The sequence below is a fragment of the Osmia bicornis genome, chromosome 16 (genome assembly GCF_907164935.1).
Source record: "Osmia bicornis bicornis chromosome 16, iOsmBic2.1, whole genome shotgun sequence".
NCBI lineage: Eukaryota > Metazoa > Arthropoda > Insecta > Hymenoptera > Megachilidae > Osmia > Osmia bicornis.
In genome coordinates, this window is record NC_060231.1 from 7,026,756 (window position 1) to 7,051,709 (window position 24,954).

The following is a 24,954-nucleotide window of genomic DNA, read 5'->3' on the forward strand; positions in this document are numbered from 1 at the left end:
ATCGTGCATTCAAGATAAAAAAAAAATTATATCCTTGATCGGTGTTAGCTTGTACACTGTAACACCGGGATTCGCGTGAAATGGTGCTCCAATATTTCAATATGTTATCTCGGAAGAGTCAAGCGGAAACGGGCTGGATCGATAAGAGCTGCGTGATAGAACTATATATTCTTCTGTGCTTTGTTTTTATTACCTATCCCCGTGAGAACTATTATTTTACTGCTTATAAACTTAATACCGCTCGATTTCAAATTATGAAAATACTTGGTCCATTGTAAATGGTTCTGTTTCAAAAAATATATTTTAATTCATTTTTCACACCTTCTACATAATAAAAAAAATATATATGAAATGTTACTTGAAACCCAGAGGGAACTAAACATCTTTCAGCCTAGTAATTTACATGGGAAGGGTTAATTAATGAGTATTAAATTTTCTTCAGACTAAAACTGCATTGTAGTTTTACGTTAACTTTATGACTGTTAGAAAACAGCAATGTATTCTAAAGTGACTGAAGATGCACTACCCAGGTTTTTATGAGTTCTGAACTTTAAACGTATACGACCCCCCAGAGTGCGTAATGTGGAAATAAGTCTGCATTGTGTCCTCCACTCTGGGGACCTCTTGGTGCCTTATTCTCATTGTCAGTGGAAACAGATTTTCAGCACACTTTGGTCGTCCTATGATAATGTGCACTATTGATAATCTAATTTTACAGATACTCCACACAATTATAGATTATTTTTTAATATATGCACATATGTTGGTTTAATGCTTCCCTGATTTGGTTCTGGTTTTTAAATCATAAAATATGGGTACTAATGTATGGACAGCATTTGCATTGTAATTTAGGCAAATGTTACGAGTCATATTTAATGCAAAATGAAAATGGCACGAATTTAAAGCAGATAAAAGTACAGCAGGCTCTTGTTATATCGCCGCCGACGAGACTGTAGGAACTTCTAAATTATTTGAGGATCAAGAGGAGATAGAAATGTATCATTTTCATAGACTATGATACTAAAAGAGTAACATTATTGTTCTTGAAAATTTTTACCTATGTTAAATCGCTCTTGTGGCGATATAACGAGAGTCTGCTTTAATGTTACCGGAAAGAGAAGAGAAGAAACGTGGACGTTCACGAAGGGAACTTGTTCAAACTAGCACAGCAGTGAAGCAGGATGTACTTGCCAGTGGAACGATTAGCGTCGAAATTAATTGAAGGCTGACGACGGTCGGGGCGAGGAAAAAGTGTCACCTAATTAACGAGGGCGGCCGTATCGTCGCTAATCGACAGGCCGGTTCGCGCCTGAACTACTAAATGAGATTACTTATTAATGGCGAACGATTTGCACTGCCAACCAACGCCGTGGAAAGTAATGATCTTCTTCATTTGATAACGTAATTGTCGCCATTTATTGGTTATGACATTTAACAAATAAAGGATCATGTTTCTGTTAATGGTACTCCCTTTTATGAATTCATTGCTGGAAAGGAAGCTAATATTGATATTATAAAATAATGCTTATGGCATATCAATTTAAAAATCAACAAGAGTGACACTACCACCTCTTGTTGTAAAATTAAAAAGTAATTCACGTTTTTCTCACACAATTCCGGGAAAAATGTAAAATAATTATGATATTCATATTCAGAAGAAGTATATGCATCGACGTACAGAGCGCTTTTTGGGAGAAATTGGAAAAAATTTTTGATATTAAAAATATTTTTATAAAATTTTAAAAACAAAATTGCAAAATTGGGCTGTGTACGGCACTGTATAATTGTATAAAGAATATTTTTAAAAAAGAATCATGAGAAAATACGGCTTGTTTGTATCAAAATATTTGAATTAGTCAATTTCCCTACAGGAGACCCTCACTACTGTTAACCTCTAAAGCTTAAAATTCGAAGAAAATAATCATATGAAATATAAAATTCATAGATTATTAAAATATTGAAATATTTCAATTGTTCTAGTCTTACATAATTTTCTTGAAATTGTAAAATGCACACGGAACGGCGAGGCGAGATTCAAGGTGGAAATTGAAATGCAGGGATCGGCACAACGCTTAGAATGGAGGTCACGCGTGGCTAGAAGGGTGCAGCCGCAAATTATAGAGTGATTATAAATTAAGGCATTAGTATCAGGACGCGGCAGGCGTTGGGCCCGAGTGTTGAGCAGCGTTATCGCGTTAGTCGTGAGCGAGCGAGCAAAATAATTAGAACGAGCCCGGTCTGTATATAAGCAGACGGTGGAAAACCTATTTCCGACTAAACGGATAACCCTTGGATATTAATCGACGTCGTAGACGTTGCTTAAGGTGACGAATTCCCATTCATTCTGGGAAGACTCATCATTTCTTTAGAATTTACCTTAATTGGATGCATCTGAGTACATTTAACTTCAGATTAATATCCTCATATATGTTTTATAAGTTTGGGTCTCCATTGACCCAGATTCTGCAAAGCCTTCAACATTCATAGATTCTCCACAAAATAAAATAATCTTGATAACTAAAAAATAACGATGCAATTTTTTTACTAATCACCATAGGATCTTTCCAACACCCCCTTTCTTTTCAACCAAACGCTACTAGGAGACAAATAACACATGGAATTGTACGGAGTGCAAAGGAAACTGCACGTTGATTTTGGAATGTTGAAGTGGTTTCAGGGTCGCTTTCATGAGAAAGTCGCGAAGAGGAAAGGAGCGGAAAGCAGTGGAAAAACCTCGTTATAGCCCGGCGTGTTTTACGACTCGACGAAGTCGAACAGCTCCCCGGAGTTTCGAGCCCAGTAACGGGCTAAAGAATTTTATCGCCCTCGACATAATTTCTCCTGATGTTTGCAGGAACGAGAAGTTTCGCTTCGCTTGCAAAGCTATTTTGGTCGCTGTATAAGCTTCGTTTAGCCACGAAACAATCGTCGCCAACTCGTATTCGTCTTTTTCTATGTCGAATAAACGAGAACGGTATTCATGGCAGTAGGAGATCAATCTTTAGACGACTTTTCGTGTGAATGTACACCCTCGCGCAGCTTCGCCTCCCTGGGTTTAAAAATCCTTGTAACTTTGATTTTTCTTCTTCTTTTGTATTAGAAATACTAATAAATTTGTAATGATAATAATCATAATGTGAAAATGGATATGGTTTATTTCTCCCAGGGTTCTCCCAGGATAGAAAGCAATCGTTGCACCGAGGTGTACATACTGCGTGGGAGTGAAAATCTTGCGGGAAATATATCGGAATTTCCACAGAGAACTGTCGTGAGAAGAAAGATTTATGGACATGTATGAGAAATTTAAGGCTTTGTTTTTCCTATCGTCGTCCTTTATACGTCGTTGTTTTGTGGATTCTGAAGGATGTATTTTTATTTTCTTTGTTTTCCTATGCATTGTAAACTCTGTCCATCGTTTGTCTTGTGATTTAGTATAGATCAGCGATGGACATCAGGGTAATCTTTTGGGGTAAACAAATTAGGATGATCGATTTTAGATAAAAGTTATTTCGTCAGCTAAGAGGATTTTGACCATCATGTTTTTCGCCAAAAATTTCATTAATATGAGTAAAATATTGAGAATGAAAAATACCAGATTATGGAGGAACAATTGCTATTGATAAATTATTGGAATTCTTTTGAATATGATTCAGACAGTAGTTTATCAAAGTTTCTTGAATATTTATTCTCTTCGTCCAGAAATGTACATTCATCTTTCAGGTTTCTTTCTCTTTGACAGCAAATCCCATTGGTTTGTTTCTTTCACCTCAACGTGCGCATTAATATTTATGAATATCTCTTGGGTTACGTATAATATTACGAGGAATATAATTTCTGTCAGAGAAGCAGAAATATTCGTAACAATGTCTGATGTATTTTAACCCTTGGACGGCGGACCATGGAGAGAGACCCAATTTTAATTTCATTTTGTACTTCATCTTATTTTTTGAAATTTTGAAAATTGCCTATCTCTATTTTTAATAGTAAAAGTTTCAATATGTCTTGTAAAAAGATTTCACTATGACAGTGAACGTATTAATAAAGGACACTGTCTGCTCCATACTTTCATAGGAATTTTATCAATATCGTGTCTGTACACTGAAAACAGGAAAAGATGAACGAGCTAGGTATTCCTGATACGAATAGGTAGTAGAGCTAGATTCAACAGGTATTTCTCAGATAATGGTACATAAGAGGTCTGACTTGAACGACGCTTCTTCTAATGGGAATTCCAAGAACTTTCTGGGGAATTTGTAAATCGAAGTTTGTGGGAATGGGATGAATAGAAACACCGTAAAAAAATGTAAGATGTAAAACATTCAATTTTTTCTGAATATTTTAGGTAAATGGAGGAATAATTAGATTGTGATTTTAATGAAAGTAATTAACATCAACGCAAGGACTTATTCTTTCAGCCTTAAATATCCTTATATAACGAGGCGGGAAACTTAAATAAGTTCCCCGTTAAATACTACAAACTTCTGAAATTACCTTCTTAACTAGTTTTAAACAAAAAGAAGCTTAATGCGAAGCAACGACTCGAATTCGAAGCAGATAAAACCACACAATGTATTGCTTTCCTTCTGACCAAAAAATCCTATTATTCCTTTAATACAGATAATAAGATAATTCTACTTTTATATTAATAAAATGTTAAAAAATTTACTATTATCCATTTTTTTAAATTTCATAGAATTCTAGGATTCTAAAATAAATATTATTCATTAAAGTCAGCGAATTTATTTTAAAAAGAGAAACTAGAAGTCCTTCCACTTCCCCATTCTTAATTAATTTTTAATTTTTTAACGCGCATTACCATTTTTTTTCGAACACCCAGTACACAGTCCCACGGGAAATTGTAGAAAATAGATGGTAGAAACTGACGTCGCGGAACATCAGCGAAATTGTCTATTCCCCATTACCCAGCAGGAGGCTGATGCGCCTACGGGTCTCTATAACGTTAGAATAACAGGGTATGGAGTGGCTGTAAATGTAAATAAGCTCTGGAGCCACCGTCGACAATTATTGGCCGATCTCATTTTGCCATGTCACGCACGGTACACAGAGCATGCACGCTTATGGGGATCATCCACCCCCAAAAATCTGCAATTTCGGCTGAACTGTAATGGACACGTTATTTAGCTCGTGGAAAGGCAGAAAAACATGATCGAAAATTTTCTATGGTTTATCAAAGAACATTGTTTGCCTTCCAATTTCTTTTTCACCTTTCCCCATGATTTATGCTCACATTATACAACAGCGTACTTCATTTTTAAGCAGCGCGAAACGAGGGTGCAGCACATTACCATGAGCAGGAGTTATCGCAGTCTAACGACTTCGTTTGTGGAACAACTTTGTACTTGGAGATTTTGCGAAAATTGTAAAAGTTTCTAGCTAAATGTAATCTTATGATGGAATAAAGATTTTTTTCTGAGGATTCCGTGATAATGTTCATATACGTTTGTTTTCATTTCACGGAAGAAAAAAATTGTCGTTTCGCAGGTAATTAAAATAAAAAAGGTTCTCGCATTTAATTAATGCAATTGACTATAAAAACGTTATAAACAGAAGTTTTTCTTATCACTTTTTCATTCTTCGTACTTGATATTCTATTTCTTACTTTAGTGTATAATAACACAATCTTATACATACTTTTTTCCCTTTGCTTACATTGAAAACACTATGCAGATTATATCACTACTTTGAGATTCTTCCTTTGGACTGAAAAAGAAATTTAAACTGCGCGCGCGCGGGATTTTTTTACTACCTTTATGCTTAGAATATGCGTGTTGATTGTTAATCACTTTTTTCCCACTTTTAAACCTTATACAATGAATTTTTATGAATACGAGTGGCTTATATTGGACTTTACGAGTACAATAATGTACTCTTTCAGCGAGACGTAGATTGGAAGAAAAATTGAATCTTTTTCGAAGCTTTTAAAATTTTATAAAAGTAACTTTACTGTATTGTATTTTTATAGATTGAATAAAAGTTATTTCTGGTGTTAATAATTTTGGAAGAGAAAGCTTTTAACCCTTCGAGTTAAATATTTTACATTGCTTACTGATTGTGAAGTTTAATTATCTTTAGATTTAAGAATTTCAACCCTGGGACGACGGACCATGGAGAAAGCCCCAATTTGAATTTTTCTAACTTTTACACTGTTTTAATATCATTTTACAAAGGGGCTGAAATAATCATTGTCTAAATTTTCGCAAAAATTTAACAGCTTATAAATCGTTGTTTAAATTCAAATAAATCACAATTTTTATCAGTCTACGATTAATCTCGACAGGTAGGTTTCAAAAACATCAAAAGATAGCCATAAAATCCGATATTTCGATGTTATCGCCGCGAAAATGTCACGCGTCAAATCGGTCTCATAAATCAGTCCCTCTACCACCCAATATTTTGATATTTTATTTCTATCGAGCTGTTCGCGATCATTCGTTCGTTTTCATTTCTTTCCAGCGGGCTGACTTTCGGCAAACACCGATTATTAGGAGGAGCGAGTTTTCATTTCACGAACGGGTCCACGAATTCATATCGGTCGTTGGTGAAAACGAGCACGTACCCGGCCACCGATGGAATTCGTCGAAATTTGCATAAAATCAATTGCCAGCCGCGTGATTTCGAATTGAAAAACAACAAAACGAACTTCGGATCCTCCTGTCTTCTTCGACTTCTACTTCTTTCTTTTTTCTGTCCCCTCTCTCATTTCCTCCTTTCACTGTCCTCATTCTTCATCCGTTCCAGTACCGTCGACTCGTCCCCCTTCTTCCCGTCGTTTATTACGATTTGCATTTTTTATCACTTTACTCACGCCTGGTCGACCCTTGCCGATATCTAAACGAGATCGTAATATCTGTCGATTGCCTTCGATTCATTGGCGATTCCAGAGTAATTCGTGAATACCATGAACGGTGCTCAATGTCCCCACCAGGACAAAGGGCAACCCCCTGCCATCACCTCTGTGGTGGAGATGCAAAGTACCCTTCAGACTAGGCAAACAACTTATTTCATACAGAAAATTTTCATTTCTTCAAATTTTTAAAATTATCTTAAGGTGGAATTTGCAAAAAAAAAATTTGTTTATAATTTTCTTCCTAGAATAATCCTTCCTAATTAAAATGAACAAAAATTTTCATCGATAGGATAAATAATTTCCGAAATAAAAATTCAAAGATGTAACCCTTTTGCACTAAGCAAAAATCGTGAAATTTATGGCCTCGTATTTTTCAAACCATTTTGAAACGAGAAAAATGATGACTTAAACTCCACCTGATTTTCCATTTTGAACAATATCTGAGATATTGAAGGAAAAATACGATCGATATAGCGTGGAAATACCCAACATGTTTCTTCTTGAAACTTACATATGTTCGACAAAAATCTTGACGATGCGAGGTCGCTCGATAAAAGGGGCCAAGATACGCTACGTGAAATAACAGTATTTCCTGCTCGTCACGCGAAAACGCCATCGAAATTCAATCAGCTGTTCGAACGAACGAACATTTGCAGCAGAAAATCGAGTTTGTAGCTGAACGATGGTCATAGAATACCACACCACGAAGGACTAAGAAACAAAATCATTTTTTTTCAACGAAAAACTTGGATCACCTTTTGTTCTCCAAACTGTGTTAAACTACTTGTACATCCACAGGGTGTCTAGTCTCTTTTGAATTTCAATGTACCATTTACACGTGCAGCACGTTTTTATCAGTTCATTCCTATTTGATATTCCAAGCAAAACTGGATAAAATAAAAAATGAAAATTTATTTGACAGAAACAGTAGAATAATTTTTACTTTCTTTGAGAATTTTTAGTTTGATAAACTTTTAGCCTATTATAATACATTGTTATTTTTTCACGATAAATGCAATATCATCGTCGCCTTATAATACATAATAAATGCAAATACTTTTTATTCATCAACATCGAGGGTAACGAAGCAACGCGAAGGACACTCCTCTTCCAACCCATAGGTTTTTACAGCTAAGAATGGTCGTTTCACGGAAAATTATTATCGCGAGCCTGTCACGTTCAACAGGCTATTAATTATACGCCTCATTGCAGCTCCCTTGGAGGCAACGGAAGGAACGCCGAGAAAGTGAGACCAATCTTAACGAGACGTTTACAAGGAGGCCTTCCTACTCGATCAATTCACCTCTCTCGCAATTCCCTTTGAGACTAGTTTCCCGGACGTTCGTCTGTCGCGTTCAAATTTCCGTTTAAATTGACTGGAGCTCCGCTGCCCGGTAAATCTCCATTGAAAAACAGTCAATCTGATTTCTGTATCGATCCCTCTCCAATTTTGATTAATGTCACCAGATTTGCAAGATTAAATCCAGAAAAAAATTATTTATAAAATTTAAGATTGGATAAAAGAAAACGAGTTAATACATTCGGAACCGGATGGCGTCATAAGATGTCCCGTCATAAAATAATACTTATTGCGCTTGGCGTTTTATGACGACATCCGGCTGCAAATGTTATCTACGTTTTTCGAGTGTCCAGTGACTTTCGAATGAAAGTACATAATACACTAAATACTGTACAATTAAGATACGGGTCACAATTGACCCGAAGTACAAATTTTCCCACTTCGATGCATTCTTTCTGCTAATGAATCTCTCATCGCGCTGACAACGCACACGGCGTGTTTACACGTACATTTACAAGCCAAAGCAGGGTTGTCCCCTGGAATGATGTCATTAATAATACCTGAGGATAGAAGGACGCATTGGCAGAGGTAGAGGGAGGGTAGACGCGAGGGAAGCAAGATATATCTGGTGTTCTGGCACATCATGCTAATGTTCTACTTTGCATACGCTATCCGTGCAGTTTCAGCCAGGGTTACTGTCGTTAATGCCACGCCACTCATTTCACGTCAGACCGAGATAGCGTAGGGTAAAGATTTGCTTTCGTGGTCGCGCGATATTAGCCGCCTAATAGAAAAAAGAGACGTTTGTACGTCTTACAAAGTTGCGTGGCTACGAAAGATTCTCTTCTGCATTTTTATCGTGACATTTGTTGCAACAACCTGATACACGGTGATAAATAAGACGATTCCCTGACAACCATTTAATTTCTACTAATTTCTACTAAAGCTACAAATTGACACGTCATAAGTGTCGATTTATGATACTTTTATCTCATGAAATTGCGTTTAATTTAATGTTCTTACACTTCAATTACGTTTCCCACAAATTGATAATTAATTCAAACTCCCTGACTAACAGTACAGGTCCAAATGGTTCTTATGTAAAGTACTTAACTATAGTTAGGAATATATGAATATTCAATTGGGTTAGCATAATGAGGTTTAAATTGGTACAGCATTACCCTAAAGACATTTTTTGGAATATCTCAAAATACAGTTTTCGGGCTTGTGCTCTTCAGACTTTTGAAAAATTGATCAGACCAAAGTGCACGAGTTTCCTCGGTTCGCGATGTGTATCGAACTACTGTAACGACTGGATTAACCAATCACTCCGAGTCACGATTGTCCGTATAATCCGCTTATTTTCCTCGTCCTTCGTAGTCCGGTTTTAGCCCTGACATTCGTCGCGGTATCAGCCATTTGGAATTCCCCGCGTTACGTAATTCCGGATAATTAACCGGCATCGAACGAACGAGATTGCACCAGTTGCCGTATTTGTCCATCGGCCCATCCCCGTGGAATACCTAAACAACGGAAGCGCGGCATTCGATTGCTTTTGATACAGCGAATTCTGGGAAACCACTTGTATTTTCCTCTAAATTCATTCGTATTTCTAAATTTATGGAAAAGTAGACTCTCGTTATATTGCCGCTGACGAGATTGTAGGAGAAGTCTAAGGCTTTAGGCCTAAGGCAATGAATTAGGACTAGGACCGTATTGTGATGCATTAGTGTCCGCGTTTAAATTGACCGATTTATTTTAGTGTCAACGTTGCGCAAGCAATCGATCACTCGGCCCATTGGCATTCAAACGTCAATGCCACGTGCTCCGAATCGTTTCATGCGTATACGCGAGCCAGACATTGCGTAGGCGTTAAGAGAGCAAAGGGTCGACGAGTAAACGCTGTCTACAACTTGGATCAATGAACGAAACGGTTTACAGGCAATTACTCTCCAACCGTGGTTCATTGACGCGTGACCAACGTGGTCATTCTGAAGAGGTAAAAAAAAGAAAAAAATGAAAATAATAAATTTTCGAGCTACTGTTTCATTTTAAAAAATATCAAATTTATAAAATTAAAAAATTAATTTTTATTAAAATAATAAAGTTACATAATTCTGTAAAAAAGCTCTGTAATGTAATAAAGAGAAACTTCTACTGTTTTATGTGCTCTTTGTTACATATTTAACACGAGCATATTGCAATCTTGTTAAATTACTAGGTTATGTTACAAATTAAATAAAATCCGTTGACGAAGGTTTCTGCAGCTCTAACTGGATAATCACGGATCGTCTGCTCGAAAATTACGTTGCAAATTTAATGAAATGCACTGTCATGCACACACCGTGGCCTGTTGCATATAATTGAAACGTCATCGCTGACACATGGATTAAATTTATTTCATCCTTGATATGAACAAAAATGAGTGGAAACGAGATAGATAACTGGTTAAAAATGAATGGAATTTCGTATTACGATCGTTAGAACAGCATCAATGGACATGAAGCCTTTTTCGTGCTCGTTTCTCTCGATAAAGAGATTGGTCTTCAGGTATCCAAAGGTCATACCCTTATCTAAATACAATCTCGCGTGAAATGCATGGTATAAGAGGGTAACTGTTCTGGTACGGGGCCAAAGTGTTACGGAATATCGATTCACATGAGGCGGACTCGCATCTTACGGTCTGTTATCTCGTCGCGGGGATTGCTTAGCGGATATCTAAACGACGATCGATCGACGCCGAGCCGAGAAACCGATATCTCAAGTTTCGTCTTGGAACCGCATCGATCGCGTTGCGGAACTGCAATTAGCGTGCACGTGATTCCAGCGATTGTGTGCCGACGCACACGCGGTTATTAACAACGTTGTCATTTCCTCACTGAGTAGTAATCAATCGTGCTAATAGAGATTCGCAAGCAGTTAACCTACACCGGCTTGTTTTATCCAGGAAGGTACTGGCTGCTTCAAAAAACATCAGCAATAAACGACAGAGGTACAATAGTAGGCATGGTAGCCTTGTATACGGATGTCGTCATAAGAAAGCAAGGGATAGATGATTAGCTATGTCAACATATTCTGAATCCAAGATCCTAAACCTAAAGATCCGACTGTCGTCATAAGATGACATGCTGCACATGGTAGTCATGATGACAATATTAATCAATTCAACCGCCAGAAAGCAAATGGTGGATGCTTCCTCCCCCTACAGTCACTCTTGCCCTAAAGAAACCTTTTTTGTTATCCCCTTGTCGCACTATTCGGCTAGAGGGGGCCCGGGCAGTGTGGGACTCATATCCGCCCTTAAGGGGCAGCCTGGCGCCTGTGAGGTAAGGGCAAACCCAAAGAGGCAACCCAGAAGGAGCAACCTGGCAACCCAGAAGGGGCGACCTCAAATGGACAGTCCAGAAGGGGCACTCCCATGGCTGGATATAGTATCCACTAAAACCTCTCCCCTGCCTGGACCACCGGTACCCTTTCATCCTTTGAGGATATCCCAGAAATTGCCCCAAAGAAACCTACGTTCCCCCCAACTGTACATTTTGCTGCAACTCCCATTATACTTCTATCTTCGATTTTAATTTATTATTTTTCTCACAATACACGACTACACTGTACTTATTTCTCAGCGAGGAAGTAAACAGATCGTACATTGTATCAAGTTAGATAACTAAGGACGAAAGTTTACTAAGGCGACTAGTTTTTGCTAGGAACGTTATTTCTGCTTCATTTCTCACGGCACGAGACGTTGTTCATTAATGCCCCGTTTCTTTATGGTCCAAGGGGCAAGGGTTTTTCGGTCAATCGAGTAGACTCGCTGTTGAAAAGTGGTTATCAAGCGGAAGAGTTTCGCGAGACAAAAGAAGCTGAGTAAAAAGAGCGAGGATAGACCGTCGAAAGTTATTAAGAGAATTAACTTTGAACCTCCTGGAATTTGTAGACACTTTATTCCTTCGTGCCTGCGGTCTTGTTATTAGGGTGTTGCATATCGAATGGAAAATTTTGAAACAGTCTGACACGATTTGATGACATAAAAGTGTACCAAAATGGCGCTTATGTCATACCAATTTGGAGGTTAAGGTTTAATGGACATGTCTGCATATGTGCTTCACCCAAAAAACTGTGAATTCTCTGTGATGAAATAAATAACAAATTTCTTGATTACACCGTTTGTTCCAATAAAGATCCAGTCATTTTGTGTTAAGAATATTGATGAAACGTTTATGTAGCTATTTTCATTAAACATTAAGCTTGAAATTGATACACCATAAGTACCATTTTGTGGTACTTTTACGTCATGAATTCATGTCACTCTTTATATGCCTCGAAATTGGCGATTGTTTGCTGTAATCGATAACTAGCCATTTTATATTAAAACCTTTAATGGAAGGTTTGTGCGGTCATTTTCATCAAATTTCAAGCTTAAAATTGATATGACATAAGTGGTACTTTACGTCATTAACTCATATTTCGAAATCTGCCATTTGATATTCAGGACCATAATAACGTACTGATTGCTCAATTTTAATCTGTATTTACATTTATTCTAAAAAGTAATTCCGTTTTTAGGAAAATATTTTATTTAGAAAATTATCAAATTTGAATTTCTTCTTTTACCACTAAATTGTACTGCACAGTGATTTTTTAATATTTATATACTGAAATATTCTCTTTTCATTTCAATGGATTTTAAAATTTTATGAAGACCGATGGTATTCTAAAAACTATTGGATGAACAAATTTTTTAAATTAACGAAATATTGCTGGAAACGTGTATCTACGTATACATGACAGATGGAGAAATAAATATCGAACTCGTATTAAATTATACCTATCGAACCGTAAATATTCAATATTAAACGTAAATAATAAATTTTATCGGAATTCTGTACGAATGTTCCAAACTCAGAAACAGAGTTTTATTCATTTAAATATTTTAACTTTTCTAAATTGAATATCTGCTCTAATAAACTATTATGTTATCAAATATTATATTTCATTTATAAGTTTATTAAAAATGAAACAAAAGATATTTTCAATTTTATTGAAAAAATCCATATCTCTCATAGCTATTTATTTTATAACCGTATAAAATTATGTTCATTCATAGCAGATATGAAAAAAAATTCGGTTGAATATTAAAAAGAAATGCTTCAGGCACTGCCAAGAGCGCTGAAAGCAAATAGCTAAATTGCTTTTTAATTACCCAATTCATGGATGATTTGAATTGAAATCAAATTTAATAAAAGGTACTGTTATAATGAACGTAAATTAATTTTTTAAATATCATCAAAATAACCAGCTGAAAAATAAGACAAAAATATTTATCATTCAACTGTCAAAAATATTTCAATCTTCTTCGCTTAATTATAAAATCAATTAGACCATCTCAACGAGATGAGATACAAAATGTTCTTGAGAGTTATTGAAAAGAAGAAAAATCTATCCCTTTTTTATGTATAAAAATGATCAAGAAATCACTACACCTTCAGGATTCTGTCAATGTATAAAGACAGAAAGGAAGCTGAAATAAATGTCAGACGAGAAACAACAAGACACCGTGAAAAGAGCAGAGATCAATCGTAGCACCGTTTGAAAATGCAATTCTCCACCGCTTCAACTTTCAAATATGGAATTTACATTTCACACGATGAGAAAGCGTTTCACCAGGACTAGTACGACGTTTGAAACGCTCTGTCGTTCGTTCTGCTTCCGCTCCATTGTTCAACGACGCTTCGGGTGATCCTGAAGCATCGGGACACGGGAGAATTACTGCAAGTAGCAGCCTCTCCGCTGAAATTTCACCACCGTGGAATAACGATTTCCGTAGACAACCCCCGCATCCGCCGCTTGTGAAACCGTGACGAGCTATTAAATGCTGGATATGCTTGTTTTGACCAGAGGAAGCTGGCAAATTTGTCAAAACATTCTGATAAACGAGACGAGCTGATGTGTCATTACAATTAACCCTTTACTCTGCAAATGACAATTTCAAAATTTTTTAATTTTACTTCATGTTAATATCTTTGGCATGGAAAAATCCATTTATATTTTCTCCAATTTTCCACCACTGTCCTTTGAAACCAAAGCCAAGCGAATCCTTTCTTGTCAGGATAAACCCGGTTTCCGGTTGACATGCGTGCTGGTGTCGTACCGTGTGATGTCTCATTTGCTGGGCAAGTTGTGCCACGCGAGGTCATTACACGAATCGATGATTCGGCCAACGCGGGGCTATAAATTCTGCCTGGCAATATCGATTCCTAACGCTGCGTGATACGACGTTTCCCTATAAGCTACACTCGTGTACCGATACATGCGTGCCGCACATACGCGAGGCTTGGTGCACCTATCGAAACGTCTCCGAAATGCAATACGCGGTGCAACGCACAGAGAGCGAGGAAAATCAATTTTTGATTGCGACACGTGTTTGCGTGCACGCTGCGGATGACGGGTTTGCCGTAGAAACCTGCGACAAACTGATGGTAAAAGGGAATTCCAGAACCATTTGTGTTCTGGGTATATAATGTACAAGATTCTATTTTACAAGGTGTTTCAAAAGGATTGCACCTTGTAATTGTCAATATAAATTGGGATTACAAATTATTGATCATTTTTTTGTATCTTTCTAAATATTCCCTCTCTTTTATTTTCATTTTTCCAGTTTCTTCCTTATAAAAGTTTTTCCTTATAAATTATACAATGTTTCTGTTTATTTTTTTATCAACCTTTCCATTTCTTCAGAGCTTGCTCTCTTCCGTTTTTCTGATTACTCTATCAATCTTCCTCCATCTACATCCATTCGTTTTATCTACTACTCGTTTCTTCCTTTTCTTCGTCCTGTTTCGGACAAGTTTCTAAATTAAACTTTTCCTTCATCTACAGACTCTGACCAAGGGTATGAATAAATTAAACTGTTATTTTTCGAAATTCTACATCTACACAAAAACGATACCATCACTAATTACACTTGTATTCAGAGTATTCTAAAGAAAACGATGGAGTCATAACGAAATCATCATTGACACCCAAGAGTATTGTTTGATTCATTGTTTATTCCAACGAAGAACTATTGAATTTGCATTCAGAATATTGATGCACTAATTTTCATGAAACCTTAACACCAGGTGGTGAAAGTTCATTCACGCGATATCGCGTGGCCGATGGTTAATTATTCAACACGTCAATAGCTGCGAATGTGCTAAGCTTCAAATTAATATGCCAAATGCATTATTCTAAATTATGTCACACTTTCTGTATTTCAAAAGCCACCTGATACGCAACAAACCTAATAGAATAAAAACTGCACACGTGTTAACGACGAACTTCGATCCGACCTCGTTCCGCAGGGATTGCGGCTCAAGGAGAGGCGTTCATTTATTTATCTGAAGAAAAAAATACCGCGGTAGCAGGCATTGAAGAAGCTAATAACGTCAACGAGGAGCAACTGTTTGATGCTGTAAGGCCATGATGCGTTTCCATACGCTATTAAAAATGGCACCGTTTATGTCACCGATCTGCTGACAAGTTTACGACTACGATCGGCGATCTTGAAATATTTCCATCAAGGTCGCGATGATGAAAGATAGTTTGCATGATGCATGACGCGAAAGTTACTTTGGTACCCTTGTGCGCTTCTGTTCCTGGTATGGACAATTACGCGTAAAAATAAATTTTAATATTAGAACATAAAGATTCATGGGAATTTTAATGCGATTCGTACGCTGAATAATCAATTTCTTCAATAATGAATGGGTGGGGAGAAGCGCGGACCTTAAAGAGTGACTCGGAATTCCATAGAGTCCTCTTAACTCTTGAATGGAACCTAACGATATGAATACCTGATCTCTTGAATACCTAACGATATTTTAACTAAAGTTAGAGGTATTAATTTAAAAAAATATTTTAATGAAAAGTCTTGAAACATTATTGGCTAAAATAATTTTAGACACCCTGTATATAGAATACTGTAACGGTGCTCGAAACGAGGAACATAAAACGTCGTCAATGTGATCATTGACAAGCCTGAATGGACACATGATTACTATCGCGCCTATTTACTAACGAGATTGAATTAATTGACAATTGGTCAACATATCTTCATATTACATTTCATTATACCCTACTGTATCGTGTAAAGCTGCATCTTATTGTACTCAGGAAATTAACGCAACACTTCGAACCATGGCATCGTATTGTATCTTCAATGGGAATGGATAAACCAAGTTATAGAGATAGATTGCAGCAGACTAAATGATTCTGATCTGATTTCATGACATAAAAGTATCTCCAAATGGCACTTATGGCACATGAATTTAAAGCTTAAAGTCTGATTCAAATAACCATACAAATCTTTCATTAATATTCCTAATATAAAATGGCTGGGACCTACATTAAACGTTCATCAATTCAAAGAAAAAGAATTTCAGAAATGACTGAATCTATTCGAAATAAGAAACTGATTAAATTTAAGAATAAAAATCATGTATTCAAACCCTATAGACTTCCGGTTCCGCGCGTGTAGATTAATGTCTACGGGCAGGCTTATCGACGATCTAGCGTCGGCTCGAATGGACGTCCGAATTTATCCGGAGCTCTGTAAAATAGACAATAAATTTCCGACACGCTCGAACCGTCGCGTTCCAATTTCTACTTCAGCCTTTTTTTCCGTCACAGTTTGCTGGGGGTTAAAAAAAAATCGGACCGGGCTATCGGATAGTGACGCTAACGCCGAGAAATTTGGGTTAAACGAGAGACGAAGTTTTCTCGTGGCCTAGACAAAGTTGCCACTGGGAACACGCTGCTGTTGGAAACTGGTATTTACTGATACCAAACTGTTCTCATCTATTGATTGTCCTATTGATTCGTACACGCTCACACGACACTCGAACATTCTCCTATTTCGTACCTAAAGGGGTAGTTTTATTGAACCAGACACGGCAGACCCGGTAGAAGGTCCTAAATCACCCTTTCTGAATATTTTAATTTATAAAAAAAATTCTCACACGGTTTTGCCAAGATCCTCAAAGGTGTTAAAAGAATAGTTCTACTTACAATTGATCGGTTCAGCTGGTTCGCTAAAACGGCGCTCATTCGCGCGCACGTGACCCACGCTCGTTAGCCCAGTGAGTTTCGTTAATCACGATAAACGGCCAGTTGCATGGGCCATATCCTGTGGCCAATAATTGCGTTCCCGGGGCTACCGGTCGAAGAGGCGTACACCGAGACTGGTTCGACGGAACGTCAGAATTCACTCCCGTTACCGAACTTTCTACCGTTCCCAGCGGCACTGAACACTATCCCCTAAGCCGTAAGATAGCCCTGGCGTTTTAGCGGCAATCTAATTTGCTAGGATCGATGCGACGGCAGCCACGTTTGTGCCAGGGAAAAGGTCTAACCTTGCTGCCCTGACTCGTTCAAATCATTTGGGAATGAAAGTCAACGAAAAGCGATCAGATTTTAGTTGCTTCCCTATTAAAACGCGTGTTTAGATCGGGCGAAGGGAAACTTTTATCGTGACATGAAATTTGATTTTAATCCAGCGATAGTGGAGTGGAGGTTATTTATGGAAAAAATAAATACCCGACTTCTCGAGTACCCGAAACCCCTAACTACATAAAAAAAAAATAATGATTCATATTAATTATTATTTCAGGAAAACATTTCCTACTCTTTCATTGGAATAAAAGTCAACACTGTTATCTAACTACAGAAATAAAACTCTGGAATAAACACATCATAGAATAAATTGCATAATTAAAATGAATCATGTGTAATTAAAAGGAGTCCAATCAATGTACTTGACAGTATTTTAAAAAAAAACTATGTATCGTGATAACACCTGCGTCCACGTTGCAATTGCACTTTTTGTTACGCAATGACACAGCATTTTTTTAAACAAATCGATTATCTTGAGAGGCTGACGAATGAAATTACCAGGCTCAGATATTTGAAACTAAATACATTATTCATGAGACACTTAAAATTTATTAGAGCCACCTGCTTTGCTCGAAGACTAAAACATTGTAAGCATACCAATCAATCATTTTATTCCTGATTGATACTGTTTTAATTGATACTCTTAAAACATCATTTAAAAAATTTATGATTGTTTTATTACAAATTTAATATTTTTTATGTCATTCAGAATTTAAGCTATGAATATCTAGTATTTGTTATAAGAGTCATGTTACAGGATTGTTAATTGAATTGTTTAATAATTTATTCAATTAAGAAAAACTATTTTAATGGAAAAGCTCACCTTGGAATAAGAAATTATCGAACGCATTCTTGTTGAAACGTAAGATAACAATTATCGTTGCGCCGGAATGTTACTAATTACTTGATTCCAACAGAGCAATTTTCTTACGCTAATACGGCCAATTAGCATTCATCGTCGATTTTTTATAACAACCGATTTAACTTCCTACTTGTCAATAGATACTATATCGTAAATTTTTCAATTACTTCAGAACGTCAGATTGAATTTAATATACAGGGTGCTCTAATTAGTGCGACCATGAAAAAGTGTTTTCTTCGTGGTTCGTCGTCCAAGAGTTAATCACTTACATAAGTCAATAGGAAATTGATTAAAAATAGTTAAATAGAAACTTTAATAGTTTCTAATAATTTACAAATTAGAAACTTAAAAATTTTGTTATTCGACTTATAAATATTTGTGATATTCAATACGAAATTCATATGATCACTCGAAATTTTAATTTCTAAACTGTATTCTGTTCCAAGGCTTTGCTTCTGGAATGTAAACAGAAACATCGAACCACTTCTAGGAAATGATTTCGTATCATCAACATAACAAATTTCGAAAATATAACTTAATTTTCGAAAATATAAATATAACTTAATAACAATTGAAAAATAAAATCACTCACATCAGAGAAAGAATTATTGTTTACTTCGATGCTTTCGATCACATCCGTAGATAATTCACTGTTTCGAAAAGCACTTTGTCACGGAAAATCCGGCGCGGGAAAATCTGGCGGGAAATGAAGAAGCACTGTCGCGACGAGCACGTGGCGAGCAACGAGATTGCAACTGTATCGCGATCGATCGTAGTCGAGGTGTCACTGGTTTGCCACTGGCAGACATCCTCGCGATTTATAAAGCCCCGTCCGCTCTCTGACTTCGCTCCGTGTCGTCCGGTTCGTTATTATTCCCCTGCCAACACTGATTCCCCCGCCATGTCTAACTACCTCCCCTTCGCGTTACACGTTCGCGCGAGATTACCGCGAATCGCGAAATACCTAATCCTTTTGACCCTGTGATATTTAAATAACTAAATTTTTATTTCAAATTTTTTAAATTGGAATAAATTAGCTTCTAGATGAATATAATTGTTATATCAAAATTAGAATTCTTGAATTTTGGTTTTGATTTTTAATTACTTGTCTAAATTAAATTGATTTATACTGTGGATCACTGGTGGCATTCAAAATGTTAAAAGATACATTTTGAACAAAAATTCAAGCTATAAATTATCTGTAAAATATCTATTTCGTTTTTCTTGGTTGTACCATCTTCCAGCTTCAACGACGTGGAAGAGACGTCTGTTTATGAATGGTCGCTCGATTCTCATATCTAGATTGTTCCAGTGCAGACATTTGCACGTTACACTGGTTATCTGTTTGCCAACATAAAAGAGTTCGTTGCTGCTCGTCTGTTTCCTCCTATGCGTCATCTTGCGTGGGAAAGTTTGTTTAACAAATCTTCTGCTGCTGCTTGCTTATCTGAATGCAGTCAAACTAGGCGAAACTGGTATTCAACGCGAAATATCGCTGACATGCACCTACCTAAAATACTGAATCACCTACCGATGATCATATTTCAGAAACACTAGTTTATTGAAGAATTTTTTTAAACTACTATTTGAAAATGTACGAAAATTAATCTGCACCTATGTTAATAATTAAACCTACATAATCAACCAAAAATATGGAACTGTACCTCGAAATTTTGTAAACTTTTGGATGAAAAATAAATGGAAATAATTTAATTCTAAATCTACACAATCTAGCTAAAAATATAGTATCAAAATAAAATATTTCTAAATTCTTATTTTAAAAAATTGTTTTAATTTATTAAATTATATCTAGGAAGATGATAAAAAGAATTTCATGTAAAATAACGTTCCATTTGCCAATTTTACATGGAAGATTCTGCACTCAACGAAGTTGAAAGCATCGAATGCATATTTCCAGCATGATATTACAGCTGATAAGAATTAAGTTCAACGATCCGATATGTGACATTGGCCAGACACCAACGAGTCCTTAAAACTTTATTGACCGAACACTGAGGGAATTTGTGAAAATTTTATTGGCCTAGATAGTAAGATAGTTGAAAATAGAACCAGTAATAGTTTTCCTCTAATTTTATCAATTGCAAATATTACAGTTGCCATAAAAATAATAGTATCTTACCTAATGTTTCTAATTAATGCAAGTTTTTTTAATTACTGTTTTTAATTTAAATATTTTCCCGTGCTTTTGTGTATTTGGAAATAGCCCAAAACTATAATAATAAAAATAAATAAATTAGAATTTAAAACAAGAGAATTTCTGTGATTATTAATATTTTACTACATAAATATTCAAATGAATATAAAGGTACTTGTCCAAATAATATGAAATTCCGATAATTTGAAAATGAGCAAATTTCCAATACGTTCAATTGATTTTTCATTTTTAACGGGTGCAAACTTATCGAACAATAAAACGTTTTGTTTCCCCTTCATGATAGCAATTCAACCAAAAAGCTTCTCGAACAATTTACATAACTCGGCTAAACACGTGCGCCAGCAGCAAGCTCGTTAATCAAACACTCGACTCGGATGGCAGTTTCTACGATTGTGCAGCTCGCGTGCATATAACCGTGCACTTTTCCTCTACTTCGTGATTCTCTATTGTATAAATTCAGATCTATTCACGCTCATTACATCGCAGCAGGAGTACGATCGATTCCCTCAACCATTAATATATTTTAGTTAATATAAACTAAAGAATCAGTCAAGGATCCACCCCTCACAAGAATGATGAAAATTAATAAAAATAATTAAATTATATTAGGAAATAAAATTGCTTTGTTAAGATTCTAAAAATTAAAATTACTGCAAAATTGTAAATTTGAAAAATTACAAAATTATAAAATTATTTCACAGTTCATTATAATGTAACTCTTTAACCATCTAATGCAATTTTAATTATTTAAAAGGAACGAATCAATTATTCCATAGGCAATTATTTTCGGATAACAGTAGCAATTATTTCCATATAGTAGAAGCAAATACTCATCAAATGATCGAATACACGTTTCTCAGTCATATGTGACATTATTAATAATTCATTCGTAACTGCAAATTGAAATGCGGTCGAACGATAATTGGATTAATCTCCTGGCACGAGTGAATCAGAAACGCAAAAAATCAGTAATTTTATAATCGAACATCATTCCATTGTCACACGGGAATTTTGTTTCTGGTTAATATATTAAGTTATTGCAAATAATATGAACCATTTATTCGTAAACTCTGTTGAAAATATATGTTTCAACAAATAAATATTTAAATTCTATAATAAAAAAAAAATTAATTCATTAATTTTTATTTATTAATTATTTCTTTCTCTTAATGTTTATAGGATTTAAATTTTTCGGAATCTTTTTGAGTTTTCCCTGTGGAAAAATCCCATATCATTTCTAAATACATAATTAATTTCTTTCCTTGTTATTTCAAAGATAATGTGCTTCCTCTTCCCGTTTTATTGTAAATTAACATTTTACAGCTAAAAACTATATAACGTATATCCTCGAACGGTGGACCATGGAAAAAGCCCGAATTTTAATTTAATTTCGTATTTCATATTATTTGCATCTTCTCAATTCTTTTAAAGGTACAATATTTATTATAATAATCGAAAATTATGAATTTAATAAAAATGAATGGAACTTTACCGCGAAGCTACACCTATAAGAGTATGATAATTAATGAAAATAGGCATTTGATGGCCTAGTTTACGTTTAAACGATATTCGTTGTGGCGTGACAGTGTCATTTACAATTCATGGTTGATTTAGCGTTTCTTAATTGACACGATTCTGCTTTAAATAGGAGTATTGGAATTTAATCACATAACGTTACAAGTTTCAAATTTCAAAGTTATATTACAGATTTCTGTTATCATAACCATGAATAATGTTTGGACTTTATAATAGACTGACCCTGGTATTTCCAACCATACTGGGTCAAGATGGTCTACCAATATAAACAAAAAGAATGATGTGTTAAAGAGTTATAATAAACGTAGAAACTAATAATAATAACAAACTTTGTGTTACACTAACAGAGTGTATGGTGAGAAGAGATTAACAGTAGCTGTTTATTTTATATACATAAGGAGGCCGAATATAGATTAATTCTTTGACGTCAAAGAATTAATTGAACATTACGAAAATAATTTTATAAATCATTTCAATTTTTCACTTCAAATATTATTGTACTCAAGACTGAAGTAAAGCACATGTCCAGTCAGCCTTGGCATAGCAGAACAAACAATTAAACCGTGTTTCCAAACCCGATGACTCGCCATCGATACAGAAATTCCCAAATTTTAATTCTTAATTTGTTTATCTTGAATTCATGCTTAGTCACACGTCTACGACGGAGGTGTGTTTTATTTTTTTGATTAAAATCCAGGCGCCGTTACTTCACTGTCCGAGGTTGAATAGACCTCTTCCAAGGACTGTGATTAAATACCACTTTATTGTGACACGGTCCAATCATAAATTATTTATAAACCCCGTTCAATGCTCGTATCGTGGTCGTAAAAATTCCTTCTGATTAACGTACATTTCGACGGACCGCTTGAACCGTGACATTCCGATCAATTTAATCAACTTTTCAACGATACGAATTTTTTAAAAATTCTTACACGTGTCATGCGATTGTAATTAAATATGTACCAGTTACTTAAATTTTTATAGGAATCCATCGCCAGTACATATTATTAAGTATTACTTAATTTGTATAATTTACAATATTAATATCACTCACCATTGAAGAGCAGCTTCTGCAGGGAAAATGGTGATTTCCATTCCTCCTCAGGCACCCCTAAGAAAAGCGGCAATGGGGGGCGCATCCGTAGGGCCCCATACGTAGAGGGTGTTCAGCTACAGGTGGGCATCCTTTGAGGAACTGGTAGCTGGGATGATTCTGCACAACTTTTTCCTTTACCACAATTCTCCTTAAGGCTTAGGTTTTGAGTTATTCATGAAAAACACCGCCCAATTAGCGCGCCGATAGTGCGCATGCGCGATCGAGAGTATCGGCTACGAATACCGAGCTCGACCGTAACCGTGAACAAACTACTCGGCTGCGCGTCGAGCTCAGCTCGTAGCCCACACTCTCGCGGCTGCGCATGCGCAGTATGCGGCGCGCATGCGCTCTAATTGGGCGATGTTTTTCATTAATAACTCAAAAATTAAACCTTAAGGAGTATTTTGGTAAAGGAAAAAATTGTTCAGAATCATCCCAGCTACCACCACACCATATTTGGTATATTTGCTGAAAATTTGTTAAAACTAAAAATATTTTAATAGTAGAAAATCATTGTCTTTAGTACACTCTTAACTATTTTTTAAACTTAAATAAAATACCTTAACCTCTGAACCTTAAAGGGTGTACTATAATTGTTAATAAAAGAAACTAAATAGTGTATGAAATTATTTTTACTATTATATTATCGAAACGGAATTAAAATGAAACGTGCATAATCATGTTCTTACTGTCCTTGACAGATAACGATATCTAATTTTCCTTAAAACATTATCATTTGTTATTAAAATGTTAACATACCTTTAATAAAAATGTATAAAATGAAATACATTTCTAAATGTCTAGAGGGTAGCGGTTAAAATCCTCTTTAGAGTGAATTTAATAAAAAAGTGAGAAACAGCTTGAAGTGACGCGGTCATTTGTCGACGGATGTACAATTGCCGGATGAATATTTTACTCTTAAGCGGTAACAGGAAAATTCTCACAGCTACACGACACGTTTATGAGAATTTAGTTGTTGAACGGGAGTGTTGCCAGGCGTTTTTCAGTTAATACCCGTGTTCGACAATGGTTTAGATGCGAGGTCATCTAACGAAAACTCGTGGCAAGAACTGGATTCGTGGAATTTAATTAAGCTTCGCGCTTTTCTTTCCACTGCCAGCAAAGTAGACGTGTATTGAACTCGCTTTTCGACAAACGATCAACTTAAATTCTACTGAAACTCTAACGCTGATGGAAAATTAAATTGTTGGAAAGAATTAATTGAAAAGTTAACTGTAAATTAATTTTCCAATTATTTATAGTAAAGAACAATTCTTCTATAAATTATTCAAAATAACATTTTGTGGTCAAAGGTTGCATCTTGGCAAATTTATGATTTATTGCAACAAATTTTCTTCAAATTTTAAGCTTTAAATTGATGTGCCTTAATTACCATTTCGTGTACTAAAACTAAGAGGAACTGTAATAATGGTCTCCATCGAAAAAACCTTATACTTTTCAGGAAGTCGATTCTCGAGGGTAGTGCAAATCAATTTCATTAGTTTCACCTTGGTTGTTTTCAATGTACATTCACTCTGTTGCAAGTGATAGCAGGGAATGGTATTAAAGGTGCTTTTAAAAGTTTTCTTGGTGTAGCGCTCTTTAGTTGAGTACCAGTTGAAGAGTCCCTTTTCTGTCTTTGCAAGCTCTTCTCTATCGAATGAAACCACTTTTACAATACAGT

At 35.7% G+C, this 24,954-nt stretch overlaps 2 protein-coding genes across 6 annotated transcripts in view; one reads left to right on the forward strand and one right to left on the reverse strand.

The window, feature by feature from the left end:
* Positions 1-23,519, reverse strand: part of LOC114872248 (trichohyalin-like) — a 35,769-nt gene extending 12,250 nt beyond the window's left edge. For 2 of the 3 annotated variants that reach the window (XR_003788741.2, XM_029179280.2), the window contains exon 1: positions 23,229-23,519. Coding sequence is in view for 2 of the 3 variants with exons in the window: in XM_029179280.2 (XP_029035113.2) it covers positions 23,229-23,269 (41 nt within the window). In the remaining variant the exon portion in view is untranslated. Of the gene's footprint in view, positions 1-19,054; positions 19,292-23,228 lie in introns of those variants that run through there. The other variant, XM_029179282.2, reaches the window with a different exon arrangement.
* Positions 1-24,954, forward strand: part of LOC114872263 — a 60,184-nt gene that overhangs the window by 22,463 nt on the left and 12,767 nt on the right. The gene's annotated exons all lie outside the window — the stretch shown is intronic.